This window comes from Sus scrofa, chromosome 3 (genome assembly GCF_054392235.1).
Source record: "Sus scrofa isolate SSC_HxYL_T2T_F1_AM1 chromosome 3, Sscrofa_HxYL_maternal_Yorkshire_Landrace_v2.0, whole genome shotgun sequence".
NCBI lineage: Eukaryota > Metazoa > Chordata > Mammalia > Artiodactyla > Suidae > Sus > Sus scrofa.
The window spans coordinates 126,572,943-126,593,012 of NC_139385.1; the positions used below are offsets into that span (position 1 = coordinate 126,572,943).

General features: G+C 41.8%; 2 protein-coding genes across 19 annotated transcripts in view; one reads left to right on the forward strand and one right to left on the reverse strand.

Moving 5' to 3' along the window:
- LOC106504180 (uncharacterized) overlaps positions 1-17,472 on the reverse strand; it is a 68,651-nt gene extending 51,179 nt beyond the window's left edge. Inside the window, exons 1-3 of the mRNA XM_085020131.1 lie at positions 17,392-17,472; positions 15,193-15,474; positions 14,010-15,120 (exon numbers count right to left, since the gene is read on the reverse strand). Coding sequence (XP_084876257.1) covers positions 14,452-15,120; positions 15,193-15,474; positions 17,392-17,472 — 1,032 coding nt within the window. The 3' untranslated portion in view covers positions 14,010-14,451. The remainder of the gene's footprint in view (positions 1-14,009; positions 15,121-15,192; positions 15,475-17,391) is intronic.
- The window catches only part of ITSN2 (intersectin 2), a 145,580-nt gene continuing 139,672 nt past the window's right edge, over positions 14,163-20,070 (forward strand). For 4 of the 18 annotated variants that reach the window (XM_021088354.2, XM_021088357.2, XM_021088361.2 and 1 more), the window contains exon 1: positions 14,738-14,955. The gene's annotated coding sequence lies outside the window, so the exon portion shown is untranslated. Of the gene's footprint in view, positions 14,483-14,737; positions 15,402-15,423; positions 15,637-20,070 lie in introns of those variants that run through there. The other 14 variants (XM_085019729.1, XM_021088353.2, XM_085019728.1 and 11 more) reach the window with 4 other exon arrangements.

The following is a 20,070-nucleotide window of genomic DNA, read 5'->3' on the forward strand; positions in this document are numbered from 1 at the left end:
AATAGGCTTTAACACTAAAGAGTGTTAAAGACCAGATAAATGAACACTGAGTTTCTATTGGGTGCCAAGCCCTGTGCTATAAACTGGGGACAAGGATGAGTCGGACAAATTCCCTGCCCTCTAAGAGTCTAAAGGCCACATTCTTTGGTGAAGTTTCTTGGCTCTTGGCCTTGCTGGCTCCAAGAACCCACTTGTCAGCCCATTCGAGTTCATCCCTCACATTAATCAAATGCACAGAAGCTGACGAACAGACTAGGACAATCTACTAACTTGTGCTGAGAATTATCACAGTCACAGGGGCCAGAAGAGTACTCCATGCAAGCACATTTTTTTCCCCTGTGGGGTGAGCCACATGGAACCAAATTATGATTTAAACGTTGCTTTCTGAGACTTGAATTATACTAGGGCAGGTAATAACTTAAAAGTTTAATGGTACGCAGCTAAAATAGGCAGGTAATACCCTTCTCCTCAATAAACATGGCCTTGCCAGTGAAAATCACAACAACCCAAGTGTGAGATTTTCTCTTTTCAGGACAATAGTAGTTGAATGGACACTGACTGCAAAAATGTACTTCAGATCTTCTTTCATAAAAATTTCTCCAGGCTAACAAATCTCCATTTCCTTCCAATTTCATACTCACCATATACAGTCATAATTTGCTCAGAACTGGAGTCATTCCATTTTTTTTTTTCAAGTAATTTTTGTTTTTTTTTTCCCCTTGCAACTTTGTATTTGCGTAGTTTAATTAAGGTATTTTATCTCCTTTCCTTAATTTTCCTTTCTTGAAAGGCGTCTTGTTGATACACTCATAGAACAAACTTTAAACAGAAAATGCATTTTTTGAATTAGGAAAAAATATTCCAAATCTAGGGAGGGAATAATGGAAAGGGACTTTGGTGAAGAAGTTAAGAACCATCACACAAGGCCTTCTACAACTGCTTGCTTACTTGCACTTCAACCAGGATCACCCTGGGGCCAAATTCTTATGCTCCAATATGAAACTGAGCCCCTACCACACGAGGTAGAAGATACTGGGCACAGCTCTCTTTCCTGAGGTAGTCATAAAGGAGCTGCCCCCTGGTGTAGCTTCCTTGGTTGCCAACTTACCTACCCAAATTTTCTGTAATTGCAACCAAAGTCCACACAATCTACTCAATGTTCTAAGAACATGGTGTACCCACTGAGGCTCATCCAAAAGGCAAACCAAGCACATTCTTAGGGTGCCGGCATCAAGGGAATGCTTGCGCACACACACACACAAAACTAGAAATATATTTTTCATCATCATTCAAAATTACAAAACAAAGCATAGAACTAATTGATACTTATTTTAAGGTTCAGTATATGTTGGGGTTCTTGTTTTTGTTTTTTAATTTCACACACAAGTTTAAGACCTATAAACTCTTTTTGAAACATACGGAAATTCCTGGACCAGGGATCAAACCTGAAGCTGGAGCTAAGACCTATGCCATATGTGCAGCAATGCCGGATCCTTAACCCACTGGGCCAGGCTGAGATAAAACCGGCACCTCCACAGATATAAGCTGGATCATTAATCCACTGCAGCATAGTGGGAACTCCTAAAGGCTTTTTTTTTTTTTTTTTTTTTTTGGCTACGCCTGTGGCATGTGGAAGCTCCCTGGCTAGGGAATGATTCCAAGCCACAACAGTAACCGGATCTTGTTTTTTTTCTTTTAAGATTTTAATTTTTTTATTGTAGTTGATTTACAATATTCTGTCTTTAACCCACTAGCCACTAGGGTACTCTAGGACCTCTAAACCCTTTTTTTTTCTTTTTTCTTTTTAGGGCCACACTTGTAGCCTGTGGAAGTTCCTAGGCTAGGGGTTGAATCAGAGCTACAGCTGCCGGCCTACACCACAGTTCACAGCAACGCTATATCCCTGACCCACTGAGTGAGGCCAGGGATCAAACCCACATCCTCATGGATACTAGTCGGGTTCAGTACCACTGAGTCACAATGGGAACTCCCCAGGATCCCTAAACTCTTAATCCGACCTCAGTGATATTAACTCAAGGTAAATGTTCTTAGAACTTTTAACATTAAAGCACTGTGAGGAGTTCCTGTCGTGGCGCAGTGGTTAACGAATCCGACTAGGAACCATGAGGTCGCGGGTTCGGTCCCTGCCCTTGCTCAGTGGGTTAACGATCCGGCGTTGCCGTGAGCTGTGGTGTAGGTTGCAGACGCGGCTCGGATCCCGCGTTGCTGTGGCTCTGGCGTAGGTTGGTGGCTACAGCTCCGATTCAACCCCTAGCCTGGGAACCTCCATATGCCGCGGAAGCGGCCCAAGAGATAGCAGCAACAACAACAACAACAACAACAAAAAAAAAAAAGACAAAAAAAAAAAAAAAAAAAAGCACTGTGATGTTCACATTCATCAGGCAATTACATCTACATATTCAAAATTTCAATATGTTTTCAGCCAATGGATGCATTCCTGACTCCATCTAAGAAGTGATGAAATGTTTTTCACATCTCACTTTCACCATACACCAAAATAGCTCTTAAAGTTAATTACACCTAGAGTTGGAGTTTCGTGCCAAACATTCAATACCTATTAATTATTACTTTCTAAATATTGAGAGTGCAGTATAAACTATCAAACTACATGTCAAAACCTAGTCCCTGCCACAAAGCTTACCTCAGAAATTACAAAAACGAATCAACTCAGAATACTTACTGTATCAAATTAAAAGCAAGGCTAAACTTGAAAGACACAAATTTAAGGAAACTTTGTAAATCCCTAAGAAGTTACCATAATTCTAACCGGAATTATTTCTTGGTTTGAAGGTAGAATTTTGTATTTTTGTTTTAATCTTCTAACAGTACCACTGCCACTATTCCAGGAAGGAATATTTAACATAAGAAGAGAATGCTAGAGTTGCAATACAATTTCAGTTACTCTCTCTCATCCCAAAGGAAAAAATCAAACAGCAGCGTAAAACACTTTGATATCACCTAGATTCTCCTTAGTCATCTGACTGACTTATACCAAGTCATTGTAACAAGAACCTCAAAGATGCAGCATGCTGCAAAGGGATTTTAATCATTTTCTTTGGTTAAAAAACAGCCACCAGTGCCAATATGTCTGTCTGACAAAAATATTACAGAACATCTTTTGTGGAATCTGTCTATTCCTATTGTTCCTCCTTCCCCTTGGCTTTCAGACACTACAACCCCATATCACAGGAGTGGAGCTGAGTCAGGCTTGTTTCTACAGCTTGATCCAACCCCCCTGACCACAGCTGATTGGACCAGTCAGTCTCATCCCAAGAAATCTGGAACTAAAACTGAGGGATTCAACCTTTCTTAGGTGACTAGACCTAGAACATGGAGGTGGGGGTGGGGATGAGGTGAGGTTATCTTTCCCCTTGCAAGGAGAAATGGAAAAGGACAGGAAGTCTGTCTATAGAGAGAAAAGGAAGCAAAAGGGCAGAGATGAGAGAAAGAGAGAGAGAGAGAGAGAGGCTGGCTTCACTCCTGCCCCTGGCAACACTGGCACCCTCTTACACCTTCTATAAAATATTTCCCCTCTTTTGCATAAGCCCCTTGAGGTGATTCCTGTTATTTCCAACCAAATATTTTAACTCAACCTGATCACTCTGACATGCAATTCAGAGTTTTGTTTCCTTATACAAAGACATAAGAAAAGCATTTGCCTCAATTTTTGGGGTGGATCTAAGTCCCTTTGAAACACATTAAAAAAAAAAAAAAAAAAATCTCGGGAATTCCCGTCGTGGCTCAGAAGTTAACAAACCTGACTAGTATCCATGAGGACACGAGTATGATCCCTGGCCTCACTCAGTGGGTTAAGGATCCAGCGTTGCTGTAAGCTGTGGTACAGGTTGCAGATGAGGCTCAGATTTGGCCTTGCTGTGGCTGTGGCATAGGCTGGCAGCTATAGCTCTGATTCAACCCCTAGCCTGGGAACCTCCATATGCTGCAGGTGCAGGCCTAAAGACACAAAAAACAAAAAGCAAAAACAAAACCTCACCATGGTGAAACTTTGGGTAAGGAAGCTTTATTCAGTAGACTTTATCAAAGGAGCTATTCTCTGCAAAAATTTGATAAATATCCTTGCCCAGTATAACATTATTTTCAATTTATCAAAATCCTGAGAAAACACTGGACTTACATTTGTAAAAATGAAGATTTTTATTATGTTTCAAGAGCTCCATTCATAGAGTAGTGTACAATGAAAACAAACTGGGCCTCTCCTATGATAGCACAACCAGCTTGTGTTCAAACAGGTCATACAAAGAAGTAAAAGATAACTTCTACAAAGTGGTGCTATTAGTATATACATCTCAGAAAAATTTTTTAAAAAATCGAACTTGGAAAAGAACTACCTGACTATTCAGATCAGGAGAATCTTAGAAACCTTCTCAAGGAGTCTTGAGAATTATTCAACAATAATTGCCTTGGGGAATGTAGATGACATTATCTTCTGTCATAAATAAAAACTTTTTTTTTTAGCATCTAGTGACATTTATTGAACATGTAATATGGGCAGGCACTGTGTTATCTTGTTTATTGTTATATTCTCTTTACTTAGAACAACCTTGGCACATAAAAGGCACACACTAAATATTTCTAGATAAGCAAATGAATATTGAAAAATAATCAATCTATGCTATCTGGTAAGTAGAAAATAATCTGTCCAATGAGACAATGACTAAATGATGGTTTTAAAACTACCCTCCCCTTTTTTTGTGTGTGTCTTTTGTCATTTTAGTGCCGCACCTCCAGCATATGGAAGTTCCCAGGCCAGGGGATGAATTGGAGCTATAGCCGCCAGCCTACACCATAGCCACAGCAATGTCAGATCTGAGCTGCATCTGTGACCCACACCACAGCTGACAGCAACGCTGGATCCTTAACCCACTAAGCAAGGCCAGGGATCGAACCCATGTCCTCATGGATACTAGTCAGGTTCATTAACCGCTGACCCACGATGGGAACTCCAAAACTACCCTCTTTTGTACATATTATACAAAGAATTCATATGAATTGGTAAAATAGAAATATCATAATATATAAATGGACACAGAATATGGTGTCAATAGAATTAAAAAAAACTATTAATTAAAAGTAACAAAAATGTTGATCACCAGTAAAAATCTAAGAAAAACAAGTTAAGTATTATCTTGCCTAGTAATTAAAAATTTTAAATGTAGGTGAAATATAGTTTCAAGGAGGGTGTAGTGAAACTTGTATATTCCTACAATGCTATAGCAGACTAAATTAACATAGTTTAATAAAAATTATAATTATTTTCCTGCTGTAAAGTTCTGAGAATTAACTCTAAAAAGGGACATCAAAAGAAGGAAAATTATATCTATGAAAATGTTTACTATTAAATAGTTTTTATATTTGTTTAGGTGTTTAGAAATAGAACATTATGGAGTTCCTGTTGTGGCGCAGTGGTTAACGAATCCGACTAGGAACCATGAGGTTGAGGGTTCGGTCCCTGCCCTTGCTCAGTGGGTTAAGGGTCCGGTGTTGTTGTGAGCTGTGGTGTAGGTCGCAGACGCGGCTCGGATCCCGCGTTGCTGTGGCTCTGGTGTAGGCCGGTGGCTACAGCTCCGATTCGACCCCTAGCCTGGGAATCTCCATATGCCGCGAGAGCGGCCCAAGAAATAGCAAAAAGACAAAAAAAAAAAAAAAAAAGAAATAGAACATTATTTATAATAATAAAAAGTTAAAATTAGCCAATAACTGAAGAATCATTAAGTAAATGATGGTACTGCATTCAATAGACAGTATGCAGCTTTTTAAGAAGATAAATATGGAAAATATAGAAAATATACTATTGTGGAGGAATAGTTATGATATAATGTTAAGTTTTTAAAAAGGTGAAAACAGGAGTTCCTTGGTAGCTTAGTGATTAAGGATTCGGCAGTTATCATGCTGTGGCTTGGGTTTGATCCCTGGCCCAGGGAACTTTGCCTGCCATAGGTGTGGGCAAAAACAAAGCTGAAAATCAAATCAGATTACACCATGACTATAGTCATATGTATGTATCCTAGAAGTAGGATACAAGTCCTAGAAGTAGGACACAAGTCCTAAAAGTAAAGTGAAATTTAGTTTTCTGGAATGGTGTAACTGCATTATTTAGAATCTAGATGTAATTCTAAACTTATAATTATTGATATAATGTTATTTGGGTAATAAAAACAAAAGCAACCATTTTCTCTGAAGAAAAAATTGAATTTTAGTAAGGCTTGTTGGCTATGGAGAGTTTGGTCAATAACCTTCTTAAGTACCAAAACAATGCTGGCATTTTCCAGAATATAGAATTGAAAATTCTAGGTGCAGTTATAGAAAGAACTTGAAATTACTTTTGGACCAAAGTGAGGGATAAACAGATAGATGGATACATAACATTTACACAAAGATTTTTATTAAGTGTTTGTTTTGTTTTGTTTTGCTTTTTAGAGCCACACTCATGGCATGTGGAGGTGCCCAGGCTACGGGTCTAATCGGAGCTATAGCTGCCAGCCTACGCCAGAGCCACAGCAACTCCGGATCCAAGCCACGTCTACTACCTACACCACAGCTCACCACAATGTCAGATCTTTAACCCACTGAGCGAGGCTAGGGATTGAACCTGCAGCCTCATGGTTCCTACTCAGATTCGTTTCCGCTGTGTCACAGTGGGAGCTCCCTATTAAGTACTTCTTGATGAAAACGAGATAATAGGTGATCTCTTAAAAATGACTTAGTCTGAAATCTTCTTAAATTTTCTTCCCACAAATGAGAAAATTCTAGGCAGACTATTTCAAAGTTGGTAAAAACTGTTACTTCAAAATGGATTATTTATGACATTGAAAAGAAGTCAGATACAGATATGTATATACTGTGTGACTTTACCTGCATAAAATCTGGGAGCTGGCAAATTTATGATGTGTGTACTTTACCACTCGTTAAGAAGAAAAAATGATCTGTAACCATATAAGATCATTTCACAGGATTGAAAACCAAACACAGACATTAAGAAGATTTCATTTCCCTTAAACTGCCTATTTGGAATGTAATGAAGCTTTTCTAAGTATTTTGAGTAATGTGACCTTCCTAAACTACCTTGGGTCAGTGTGGGTGGTCATAAATGGCAAGATGTTCATTTAATTAGTTATTACGGCTCACAATTGCCAGATGGAGTGTACATATTTAAGGCCACTGCTGCCTCTCCTCTTCAAAAGATCAGGTGGATTCTCTTTTCTAAAGAGTTATGTTATTTACATGACAGACTCTTAAAGGAAATGAAGAAATAAGACCATGTGGCCAACACAGAGAAGGGGTGAGTGCACTGTGACATGAGGCCCTGGCTGCAGAGGGAGGAATACCCAAGCTTCAGGATCAACACCTAGTGTGACTGAGTGTAAAGTAGAACTTGAACTACTATTTGCATCTTCATATTTTGGGTAACTGTTCTTCCAAGATAAATTATTTTAAAGTTGTTACTTATGCACATTCAATACAAAAACAGAGAAATTATTGACTTGTGATATGATGAAAGGAAGTCTTGTAGAGTAGAAACAGCAAGGATTTGAGTCATAAAAATCAGGAATCAAATTCTACCTCTTCCACTTCCTAAATATGTGACTATGAGAAAATTATCCAATTTCTCTAAACTTCGGTTTCTTTGTCTGTGAAATGAGGCTGATAATACCCGCCACACACTGTCTTCTTAAGGACTGGAATGTGCTTGGGTTATGGGATGGAAATTCTGTGAAATTGGATTGTTATGATCATCATACAACTACAGATGTGATAAATTCATTTGAGTAATTAAAAAAAAGTAAAGAGACCAAAATTATATACAGAAAAAAAAAAAGGATTGGAGAGTACATGAGTGCTTGGCACACTCAGCAAACCATGGTGGTGGTGACTGTTAAATGTTAGGGGAGCTGGATACAGCCATTCTCAGCACTTATGACCAAATGGCTTTGTTCAAGGGCTGTAGTTTTTCTGATACTTACATTTTGCATTTATTAAAAAAAAGTCAAAAAATCCACCTGTTGAGGAAAGGCTTGTGAGTTTAAATTAATTTGCAAGCAGTCTATATTTTTTTCTTTCTTGTGCTCCTTCATGGCTCTACTGAATTAAGCATTTTTAAACCATAGATACTAGAAGAGGGAGTAAAGATCTATTTACTGGATACTGTGCAAAAAACCCAGAAATGGCAAATAGCACCAGTACCCAATTTTAACCTCCATCTGAGGTCCATGGCAAAAAATTCTTCTGGAAAAGTGGCTGAGGATAGCATCCAGCTTAAGGTTGCTGACCTCATTTGGGGCAGTGATTTCATTGCTCTAATTTTTAGATGTTCACCATGTTCTTGAGAAAAGTCAAGACTGGGCACGTTTCAAGCATATCACCTAAACCAGCAAACTGTGGCTTCCTATGAGCTTGGGGTCTATCTCTTCTCTTGGCACCAGAGCAAGGACAGCTATTCCATCTCTCTCTGCCAAGAGTAGGCACAGAGGCCAGGATAGGGGCGGCTATCTTTATTATATTTCATTGGTTCAAAATATCTTACTTAAGGAGAAGAAAATGGCAATATTGGAAATAAAAATGTTTGTCAGGCCAGACTGGGCCAAGGAGTACAAAATGATTTGATCCATTGTGTATTTTAAACTAAAATGTTGTTGCTTTCTGAAACCCAGAATAGCATGGCCTGTGTTTCCCTATTTCAAAGGGGAAAAGAAAATCACAGTTTCACATGGGAAAATTACCCTAAAAGGCTTACACCTGATTTTATCTCTTTTTCTTCACACCAACCAAGGTTAGATAATCACAAACAGAACTTCACTCTGCTTCCTAGGATTGTTGTGAGGATTAAATGAAATAAAATTACTCTGTCACATACAAAATGCCACATAAATATTAGGTTATTAAGAGAAGGAAACTGGTATCATTCCAGGTTTGTGCTAGAGATGGCAACAACAAACTACACAAAGAGCCCAGCAAATCCACCAGACAGGAAGTGTGTCTGACTCTTGAACACACACTGGATTCCCTTTTGCTGAGCTACACCTGCCAGACTGGACGCCCCTGGTGCTTCAGTCATGAATGGGCATGTCCTGTCCAGGGCCTCCAGGGCCTCGCCTGTCTGGCCTTTGGTTCCACCCTGCAGTGCTGGCCGAGTGCCAAGTCAGGGCTAACTTCCCCCTCTAGGTTGCCTGGTACTGCTTTTCCGGTACCATCAGGCCTTAAGCTAGAGTCTCGCTTTGCAGAGCACAAGTGACCTAATAATGAGATTCATACCAGGGAACTTCCCTCCCCTCCTCTTTCACCTAAAGCCACTCCTGTTCCCACTTCTTCTCTGTTTCTCATCTGCTCCAGGGCTCAGGATATGGGAGGTCAAGAAGTTAAGACAAGAGCAAAGGAACAGATGTGTCCCACTGAACATTCCTCTAAATAAAGTCTCGCTGCTCCCCACCAGTGCTACTTCCGGGCCAACTCCTTGTTGCCAGGAGCTGGAACATAAGAGGTTCTTAATAACTATTTACCAAATGGACACAAATAACAGATTAATGAATCAGCAAATACAGGTATATCTCAGAAATATTGTGGATTTGGTATCAAACCACTAAAATAAAGCAAATATCACAATAAAATGCATTTTTGGGTTTCCTAGTGCATATAAAAGTTATGCTTACACTACACTGTAGTCTATTAAGTGTGCAATAGCATTATGTCCTAAAAAATGTACAACTTAATTTAAAAATACTTTATTGTTAAAAATCCGAACCATCATCTGTGACTTCAGCAAGTCATGGTAGTAACATGAAAGATCACTGATGAGGAGTTCCCACTGTGGTGCACTGGGATCGGCAGTGTCTTAGGAGCACTAGGACACGGGTTCGATACCCGGCCCCGCACAATGGGTTGGGATCTGGTGCTGCCACAGCTGCAGCTTCAGTTGGATCTGATCCCTGGCCTGGGAACTCCATATGCCACAGGGTGGCCAAAAATGGAAAAAACAAACAAACAAACAAACAAACACAAAAAAACCCCACTGATCACCATGACAAATAAAAATGAAAAAGCTTGAAATGTTGTGAGAAAAACTAAATGTGATGCAGAGAGACAAAGTGAGCAAATACTGTTGAAAAAACAGCACCAACAGACTTGTTTGATGTGGGGTTGCCAAAACCCTTCTATTTGTGAAACTGCAGTGCTTTTTATGAAGCACAATAAAGGCAAAGGGCAATAAAATGAGGTCTGCCTGTATGTGTTAAATGCAGATCAAGGCCTTTGCCTGGACCCTGACCTCTCTTATGCCCGGCCTGCTTTTCATCTGTCTATGTATTCAGAAACTAGGGCAGCCTCAGCTTGATTTCCCAGATTAACTTTGACTTTAGTTCTTTAAGCACAAAGGACCACTGTCAGCACATCTATTCTCTCATGTGAGTTTTGAGGGGAAAAAAAAAAAAAAACTAAAAAAGGGGACAAATCTCACATTCCATTTATTTCTCAGAAAGGATAGAATCGATGTGACAGTATACAAATATGTGCGTATGTTTAGGAGTGGTATGGAAGGATTGTGGGGTACTGTTGTTTTCTACAGGAGACTAAAAGAGACACTCTGCCTAGAAAGCACAGTTGCTAACAGTAGAAGCAGATTAACTCTTACCAAAAACAGAAGGGAAAGGCGGCACAGCTTTAGAATCACGCTACTCACTTCTTCTAGCCCCAGATGCACCGTGGGTCAGGAGGGTAGAGTCAGGTTACTTTGGTGTTCAGTGGTGGAACACAGCTCCACTGTTAGAGCACATCTAATATGAGCCCCAAATGATATCAAATAGTCAAATATACATGTAACTGGAATGGCAGAAGGAGATGAGAGAAAATGGGGCAGAAAAAAGTATTTGAAGAAATATTGGCTAAGATTTTTCTTAACTTGATGAAAGACAGAAATTTGCAGATACAAGATTATAAATGAACACCAGGCATAATAAACACAAAAAGGTTCATGCTGATGTACATCAGAGTTAAATATGTTTTTGGCCAAGCCCATGGCATGAGGAAGTTCCTGGGCCAGGGATCAAACACACACCACAGCAACCTGAGCCACTGCAGTGACAACACAGGATCCTTAACCTGTTATGCCACAAGGGAATTCCCCAGAGTTAAATTATTGAAAGCCCAAAACAAAAAACTTTTGAAAGCAGCAAGAGAAAATGACATATTATACAGAGTTAAAAATGATCTGATCTACAGACAACTTTCATCTGAAACCATGGACGGCAAGAGAAAATGGAAAAACATCATCAAAATGCTGAAACCAAAAAAAAAAAAAAAAAAAAAAATTCCTCTCAATTTCCCTCTCAATCCAGAACTCTATATTCAGAGGATATACCATTCAAGTATGAAAGCAAAACAACAATAATTTCAGATAAAATAAAACCAAGAGGATTTGTAGCCAACAGACTTGCACTGTAAGAAACACTAATGGAAGTTCCTCAGGTTGAAGGGAAATATTTCAGATGGAAATTTGGATCGTTACGAAAGAATGAAATGATAAATACCAAAATAATAAGTATCTGAGTAAATTTTCAAACTTTTCTTGCTCCTTTTCTCTTAATTTCATTTACATTACTTGTTCATAACACTGTCTTGGGAGATTTATTACTGGTAGAGGTATTGCATATGAACTCCAAGTTCTCATAGTCTTCTTACTCTACAACATATTTATCTTATGGGCTGTTTAGAGTCTCTATCCTAACCTCTTCCCATTACTATGAGTTTGTTGTGAGGGTAGACTGGGTAGGAAAGGGGTAAAAGATGGAATCTTTGAAAACAGAGAACGAGATTAAGAGAGCAAAGGATATACATGGTCAGGAAGGAAGATCAGTGCAGGAAGAAAAACAGACTAAGATTAAAAGCTCCCATGGTAAAAGCGAGGTTACCTTACCGGGGAAGAGGCCTCGAATCCATCTTAAATTGTGGCAGAACTTAAAGAAAGGTAAGAAATACACTTAGTCCCCTAACTGACTTCTCAACATCCTCACCCTACAATAATCCCTAATCTTCTTTAGGCTTGTCAAGTGTCTCTATATGTCTTAGGTAGCACATGGTTCCTCTAGGCATCTGATCTCCAGCTGATGCTGGAGGTGAAAAAGAGGTGATGGGATTTGGGAAAGACTAAGAGAGAAATTACAGATACAGTCCCAAGGCCTGCCCTATGAAGAAAAGAGGAAGTCAATGAACTGGGATGGTGGAGGGATCACCTATGCAAACCATCAACTCTGAAAGAATGTGATAATATGGACAAACCAGCCTCAAAGCTCTAAATGGAACCATGAGATAATTGTTTTAGTGTTTAGGGTACTATAGGCTCCCAATTATATACAGGACCCTAATTTCCATCAGAGGTTCTTTGTGTTTTTATCTTAGGGAGACTTTTTAATTTTTTTTTTTACTTTTTTTTTAATAGAACATTTTTAATTTATTTATTTTTTGTCTTTTTTGCCTTTTCTAAGGCTGCTCCCTCAGCATATGGAGGTTCCCAGGCTAGGGGTCTAATCAGAGCTGTAGACGCTGGCCTACACCACAGCCACAGCAACACCAGATCTGAGCCACGTCTGCAACCTACATCACGGCTCACGGCAATGCCGGATCCCTAACCCACTGAGCAAGGCCAGGGATCAAACCTGAAACCTCATGGTTCCTAGTCAGATTCGTTAACCACTGCGCCATGACAGGAACTCCTTTTTTTTTTTTTTTTTAACTTCTTTATAACTGTTCCTTTCTATAAAGTTCACTTTTGTCCTGCCAGGGATTTGGCACCTCCTTCAGAAAGAAGGAAGCCTCAGGGTGAACTGCATCAGGTCCAGAACCCAGAAACACAAATGACACTGATCAAATGATGGGAGGAAAATAGAGACTGGCTACCAATCTGCCTATCAGGAATAAAAAATAGGTTTCACCTTACAGGATACCTCTCTGGAGCACTACGTTGAGGAGGACTCAGAAGCTTGGACTGAAGTATGGGCTCTGGAAGGGAGAACCACAATTAACTGGTGATGTCTGTCATGGGAATGAGACCATGTATTCAAGAGTGGGTGATTTGTTTGCAGACTGATTGGTCCTCAGTAGATAAGGGATAGACTGATTGGTCTCTGGTAGATAAGGGACTTCCTAGGCTAATGCAAAGGAGTCAGGTCTCTCTGTGTCACTGAAGCTCAGGACCTGTCTATCTGGTCTTCGTCAGGTCCCAATCAAAGAGTTGGGAAAAACACTGAGTGTGAGAGCAGGAAAAGCCTGTTTATCATCACTGATGTTTGCTAAGTTCCTCACATGAGTTGGGTGGCTAGTTCAGATAGGCCTGGGTTTTGGAAACCATCCCTCTCAAGCCAGCCTTCACATGCCCCAACAGGTGAGGAATGAAGGGGAAGCCATGGAATCATGTGATCTGCAGATTTCTTCTTTTCCAACAAAAGCCATGGGGATGTGAGTTTTGTATACTGGACCAGCCCCCACTCTGCCTCTAAAAGCCAAGAGAAATCTTGGGTCTTGGACCCCCACTTTGTTATGCTCATAGGAACCCCACTGACTCCTCCTCTAACATCAACAAGGAGCCTCTCTCTTGAAGGAGTGCTGTGTCTAGGGCAAGCCCTCCATGAACAGCGGTGACTTTTTTTTTTTTTTTTTTTTGGTCTTTTTAGGGCTGCACCTGTAGCATATGGAAGTTCCCAGGGTAGGGGTCGAATTGGAGCTGCAGCCGCCCACATACACCACAGCCACAGCAAGTCCAGATCCCAGACACACCCCCAACCCATGCTGGAGCCTGGGGGGCAAAGCCAGATCCCTGACCCACTGAGTGAGACCAAACCACATCTGCATGGATACCAGTGGGGTTCTTAACCCGCTGAGCCACATGAGTACCTCCTAGAGTGGTGACTGAGTTCAAGTCTGGTCTTTTGTGAGGCGATCAGGAGTTGAAAGGGGAGGAAAAAGAGAGTGAATTTGAGCTTCACCTGTCAGGCAGCTCTCAGGTGGGGTAGAACGTTCAGCATCTGCAGGCCAGCTGGTAGTGGAGTTCAAGGCGAGATGACTTCTTACTGCTTGGCCAGAGCATACGGGGTGGCCGCTCTGCTTAGGGATGGGGGCTGGAAGGCCCCCTTCTCGCCCTTTATACTTGTCATGGAGGAGAGTGAGGAACGCTGAGTGGATGGCTGTTCAGTACGGTGAGTCCTCCTGGGATACCTGGAGGGGGTGAGAGGCCTGCAACAGACCCAAGAGCAAGGCGAGGCACGGCCTCCTCCTGCCACACTCATTCCAGAGGAATCTTGCTCCCAGGTCAAGGAAGAAACTTCACTGAGCAAGGAGGCTTCAGAGGAAACCTCCTGTGGGTGCAGCACAGCTTGCCCTTCTCCAAAACCGTGGGGTCTGCAGTGGCAGGAAACGCACCACCCAACCTCAACATGTCACCTCGGGGAGGAGGAGCCAGGTGGGTCGGCGCCCCTCCAGGAAGGGCTGCCGGGGCCGGGGCTTCGGGGCCTCCCCGAGGGGAGAGCGGAGCACTAGGACCAGGCCCGCGGGGTTCGGTACCCGGGGCTCTGGGGGTGCGGAGCCGCGCCGGGGCAATTTCGGGTTCCTGAGGGTGGGGGCGTCGGTGCCCGGCGGCGGGCGGGCCGTCAGCTGCCCGGCCCGTCGCCTCCCTCCCCGCCCCCCGGCTTCCTGCGGAGGCCGCGGCCGCCATGTTGTTGTGGGGCTGAGGCGGCGCCGCGGAGCCCGAGCGGCCGTGACAGGCTGCGCAACAGGTTCGCTGTCCGCGGCCTGAAGACGAAGCAGGCGCGGCGGCGGCGGCGGCGGCGGCGGCTGCCGAGCAGGGTCTCCCGGCGTCCGTCCGCGCCCGCGCTGCTGGTGCCGAGGGGCGCGGGGTCGCGCTGTGACGTGCGGGAGGCGCGGCGGGCGCGCCAGGTGGGTGAAGGCGCTCGCAGGGGCTGCCGCAGGGCGCCGGGCAGGTGCGGGCGCCGCCGCGTCCGCTGCGGGGAGGCTCGCGGGCCGGCCCGGGGGCCGGGCTGGGAGGCGGCTACGCGCCCCGCACGACGCGGACTGCCCTCGGGAGCCTGGGCGGCCCCCAAGCTAGGCCCCTGGCGGGCTTGGCGGCGCCTGGCGGAAACCTCCGGCCGTGGGTTCCTGTCCCCGCGGCGGGGCCAGGGCGGACAGTGAGGGGCCGGGACCGCGCTGCCCCTTATCCGCGGCCGAGCCCCGGCCCCTGGCCGCGGCCTCTCCTGGCAGGTGCGGACGCCGCCGAGGTTCGGGAGCGGCGTGGCCCCCTGGCTTTCCGCGAGCTTCCTTGGGGCCCCATTTTATTTTCACGGAGTTGGTTTTCCTTCTTGGTAACGGTTGGTGCGGAGGGTCAGGTGAGCCGCATCCCAGTGCGTCAAAGTAGCCCGAGTCACGAGAGGCCAGTGGGCGGATGCTCGGCGTCCACCGCTCACATTAAACCAAAGTTGGGAAATGTTACAATTTGACTTCAGCGTTATTGACTTCCAGGGTGAACAGGAAGCACGGAGAGATGTAATCTCTTGGGCCGGAGTAAAGTTTATTGCTGCTTATTACCATTTAAAAAGACGCCTATATGTGCATAGTGAATGGGTAAGCCAAGGTTGAAACTGCAGATGGCTTTGCATTCTGTAAGATGATGGTGTTTTTGGGTTTATTATTCCTGTGCTTTATCGCTGAATGATTGCTGTTGGCAGGGATGCTTCATTTGTCTTGATTAGGAATGAGGAATATTTTTGATAGAGCCAATCACTTTGTGATAAGAATTAAGGTTAACACAAAAATGTTTGCTTTACTAAGTGCTCTATTTGTTTTTTACTAGTGTTTGTTTACCTGCTTGCCCAGAAATAGGTGAGGTGTGCCTGGAAATTCTGTGTTCCAGAAAGCTTAATTTAGGTAGCACAGACTCTGTAGGTTAAGCTGCTTAAGCCTCTTAAGAAAATCATTTGCCTCTCCTCCTGTGCTTGTTTGCCACATTGTTAATCAGTCATAAAACCTAAACGTAGTCTAGAAACAATCACATAAAACCTTTACATAAATTAATAATGACGTCCCTCAAAATTTAAAGATAGCAGCATCTCAGATGTGCTGGTTTCTTTGGCTGTACCTACGATTCCCTTATAATTTCTTTCTTCCAGCTTTGAGATATGATTGACATATATCACTTGCAGTTTCAAAAGTATGTAAGACGTTGTTTCTAGAAGCTTAATTTAAGGACAGGCTTTTGTGTTTTCGAAGTACGTGGAAAAAAATGTGCATGGCTCCTTTTTTTTAATGTATTAAGGAGCAGAAGAAAAGCTTGCATTTTTTGTTTGCGTTTGTTATCCTTTAATGCATATACTTATTCCTTTATAATGAAAAGTAGAATTGTCTCAGAAAACTTGACCTGTACTGAATTATTGAGCAGGAAGCAGGTTAGTTCAACATAACAAGGAGTCTAAAATCCTGCTCTCTTCTGAATACAAGGAAATGTGTTAGACATGTGCTGGGATAGGAATTATAGTTTAAAATTTTTTTTGTGTTTTCACAAAATCAGAATAGTAAAAAAGAGGAGCTTACATTGCGGTGCAGCAGGAACGAATCCGACTAGTATCCATGAGGACGAGGGTTCCATCCCTGGCCTTGCTCAGGGGGTGGGGGATCTGGCATTCCCTGAGCTGAGGTGTAGGTTGCAGATATGGCTCGGGTCCTGAGTTGCTGTGACTGTGGTGTAGGCCGGCAGCTGGAGTTCGGATTCAACCACTAGCCTAGGAACTTCCATATGCCCAGGGTGCAGCCCTAAAAAGCCAAAAAAAAAAAAGAATAGTAAAAAGAACCTCTATACATCCATCAAACTCAGTAACTTTCAAGATCTTCTTTATCCATCTTTCTTTTTCTTTATCTTTATTTATTTATTCATTTTTTTTAGTTTATCTATATACTTAGCATACCTCTTCCCCCCAACCCTTTGTTGTTTTTTTAGGGCTGCACCAGTGTCATATGGAAGTTCCCAGCCAGGCTAGGGGTTGAATCGGAGCTATAGCGCCGGCCTATGCTAGAGCCACGGCAACACCAGATCCAAGCCGTGTCTGTGACCTACACCACAGCTCACTGCAATGCCGGATCCTTAACCCACCGAGTGAGGCCAGGGATTGAACCCACAACCTCATGGTTCCTAGACGGATTCGTTTCCACTGTGCCACAATGGGAACTCCCTTAAATAATCTTAAGATTTTTATTTTACTGTATTTTGAATACAGAATTTCACAAATGTTTGTCTTTGTAGTAAAACAAAAAGAACATTTATTGGCCATCTCCTTCAGTTACTTTCCTCAATATGAACATTTTTTGGCCATCTCCTTCAGTTACTTTCCTCAATAACGCAATATATTTACCATGGTTGTCATTTTTTGCGCACTTAATGCCCGCCAGATCCTGCGCCTGTTGCATAATCGTTTGAAGCTCACAAAGACCCTATGAATAGTTCTTTTCCTCCCATCAGATAGTTAAGTGAAATGTTAACCTGGAGGTTAATTCAGTACTCTAGGATCTCTGAGCTAGTAAGTACATGAGCCAGGTTTCCAACCAAGATCCTTCTAACTTCAGCACCTGTTCCCTTATCTGGTACACTCATCTTGGTTCAGAAATTGGAGGGGGAAAAAAAAGGTGATTTGAGCATTCAACAAATATTTGCTGAGTAAATGAATAAAAGTATGTATTATTACACTGATAACTAACTAGTATTTTCATATACTATATTTACTCGTAAAGCATTTATATTAACAAATTCCAGAAATGATTCGGAATAAGTAAATATGTAACTCAAAATGTAACATATTTACTATCACCCAACAGTGTGTTTGCTTATTTTTCTTTTTTAAATATTCTGATCTTTTCAATACTTTATTTATGGAAAAATTTATGGAATAAGTATTGATGAAGAAAGCTAAAAAAATCAAGACTTTTTTGGTATGCTGATTGTTAGAGACAGGATTTCAAGTGTGAAGTAGAAAAATAATCTTTAGGATTAATTCTGTAAATGAACAGTTCTAAAGATGAAGATGCATCAGAAATGCTGAATTATATACTTGAGTTCCTTTTTGACTTGTTACCATCCTCTGCAGAGCACAGGGACTAGTGTTAGAGTCCTGTTGAGCAGAGTGTGCATATAGGTATTCTTATGAAGGAGGAACTGAACTCATCTTAAAACTGAAGTTAGAGAGGAAGTGGCAGGAAGGAGGGGAGGAAACTCAGCAAAAATAGGACCATGAATACATCAAGAAGTAATGTATTTTTACAACTTTAAGAGGGCAGCAACGTCATATTTCATTTGTAAATGTATTATTTTGAGAGATTCGCTTAAAAATTAATTTCGTAGCCATATAAAGGACACTGAATGATTTATTTATTTGTGAAGCTGTTGGGCCGTGGTAATGGTGGGCATTTATGGATCTAATTCCAGATGACAGACATTTAACTTATTTTACTTAAACAACTGTTTTATGTGTTCTAGATCATTTTCTTTAGTAATGCATATTCATTTTAGAAAAAGTATATGTGTTTTGATAAAAATTTTTTTGACTTTGATTATAACTGTAGCAGGTAAGAGTACAGGCTTTCAAGTTAAGCCTCCTGCTCCTGGCTCCATCACTAAATAGCTGTATGACCTTGAGCAACTTATTTTAATTTTCTAAGCTTCAGTTGCCTCATCTGTAAAATGGGGAAAATAACAGTACTTATCTGATAGTACTGTTTTATGTAATATAAAGTGCTTAGTACAGCAACTGCTGCTTAGTATTAGTGCTTAATAAATGTTACCTATTATTCCAACTTGCCCAATGAGAAATTTCAAAACTAAACTAGCTTAATCCCTTTTTATTTGTTAATTTTTTTTTACCTAGTGAAAAGTAAATCAGCTTCTTTAGTCCTTAATATTTTTTTGGCCACACCTGCGGCACGTGGAAGTTCCCAGGTCAAGGACCGAACCCATCTCATAGTAGCAACCCAAGCCACTGCAGTGACAACGCAGGATCCTTAACCCACTGCCCCACAGGGGAACTCCTAGCCCTTAATTTTTAATCTTACCATCAAAACAATCCATAAAAGAAAGCTGGAAAATAGAGTAGAATTTACCCACAATCCCACTTCCAAACAAAGAATCTGCCCTTTTAGTCTCTTCTTAATTTGTGGGAGGGGAGGGGAAAGTAGCCTAAAGGAAGAAAATGTTTGCTATCTGCAATAGAAACTGCTGCTTTGGATTATTAAAGTCTGTGAATCCACATGCTTAAATAACTGTTACTTTTTAGCCTGAGGGGTTCTTGATTGGTGTGAGCTTGGTAATGGGAAAGGATGATCAGGAATGGTGGCTGTGTCCAACTACAGAGTCCAACACAGATAAGGACCCAGCAGAGTTTGAGCTGACAGGAGGACCCTGATAACTTGCTTTATCATTTCATTTTTGCTTAAAATAGGTATTTGGACGTTTTCCTCACCACCCTACCATTCCTCCTTCACACTTAAGAATGACTGCTTAAATATAAGAATTAAGTAGGTCACGTTAATAAATTTCACAATTTATGATAAATTTCACATTTATGTAACATTTTGACAGTTTATGTAACATTTCACAACTTGTGTAACTAATTTTTAGTGAGTTTAAAATACTTTTTGGTGAATATAAGGGAGAACTTCAAGATTGATGAGGTTTGCCAAGGAATGATGGTGGACTAAGAATGAGTATGTAGCATTCATTCTCTGACTTTGTGGCAACCCCTGAAAACCTGAATGATGGAGGAGAAGCCATGGTTAAGACTTGAGATTTAATTTCCTTTTACTTTCTTCTCCAGACTGGAAGCATTTTAGTGAAGTTCTGGTGAAATGCTTAGACAGCCTCTCCTTTCTTTCTGGTCTCTGGTCTTCATTCCGTGACTCTGACTTTGGAGTTTTTGCCTCCTTCTTCCAGCATCCTACATCTATGACCCAGGGTTCCTCTGAGCCCCAGAAAGCTAAGTCACTTGGATGATTGAGATAGAAAGAGCCAGTTAGGTT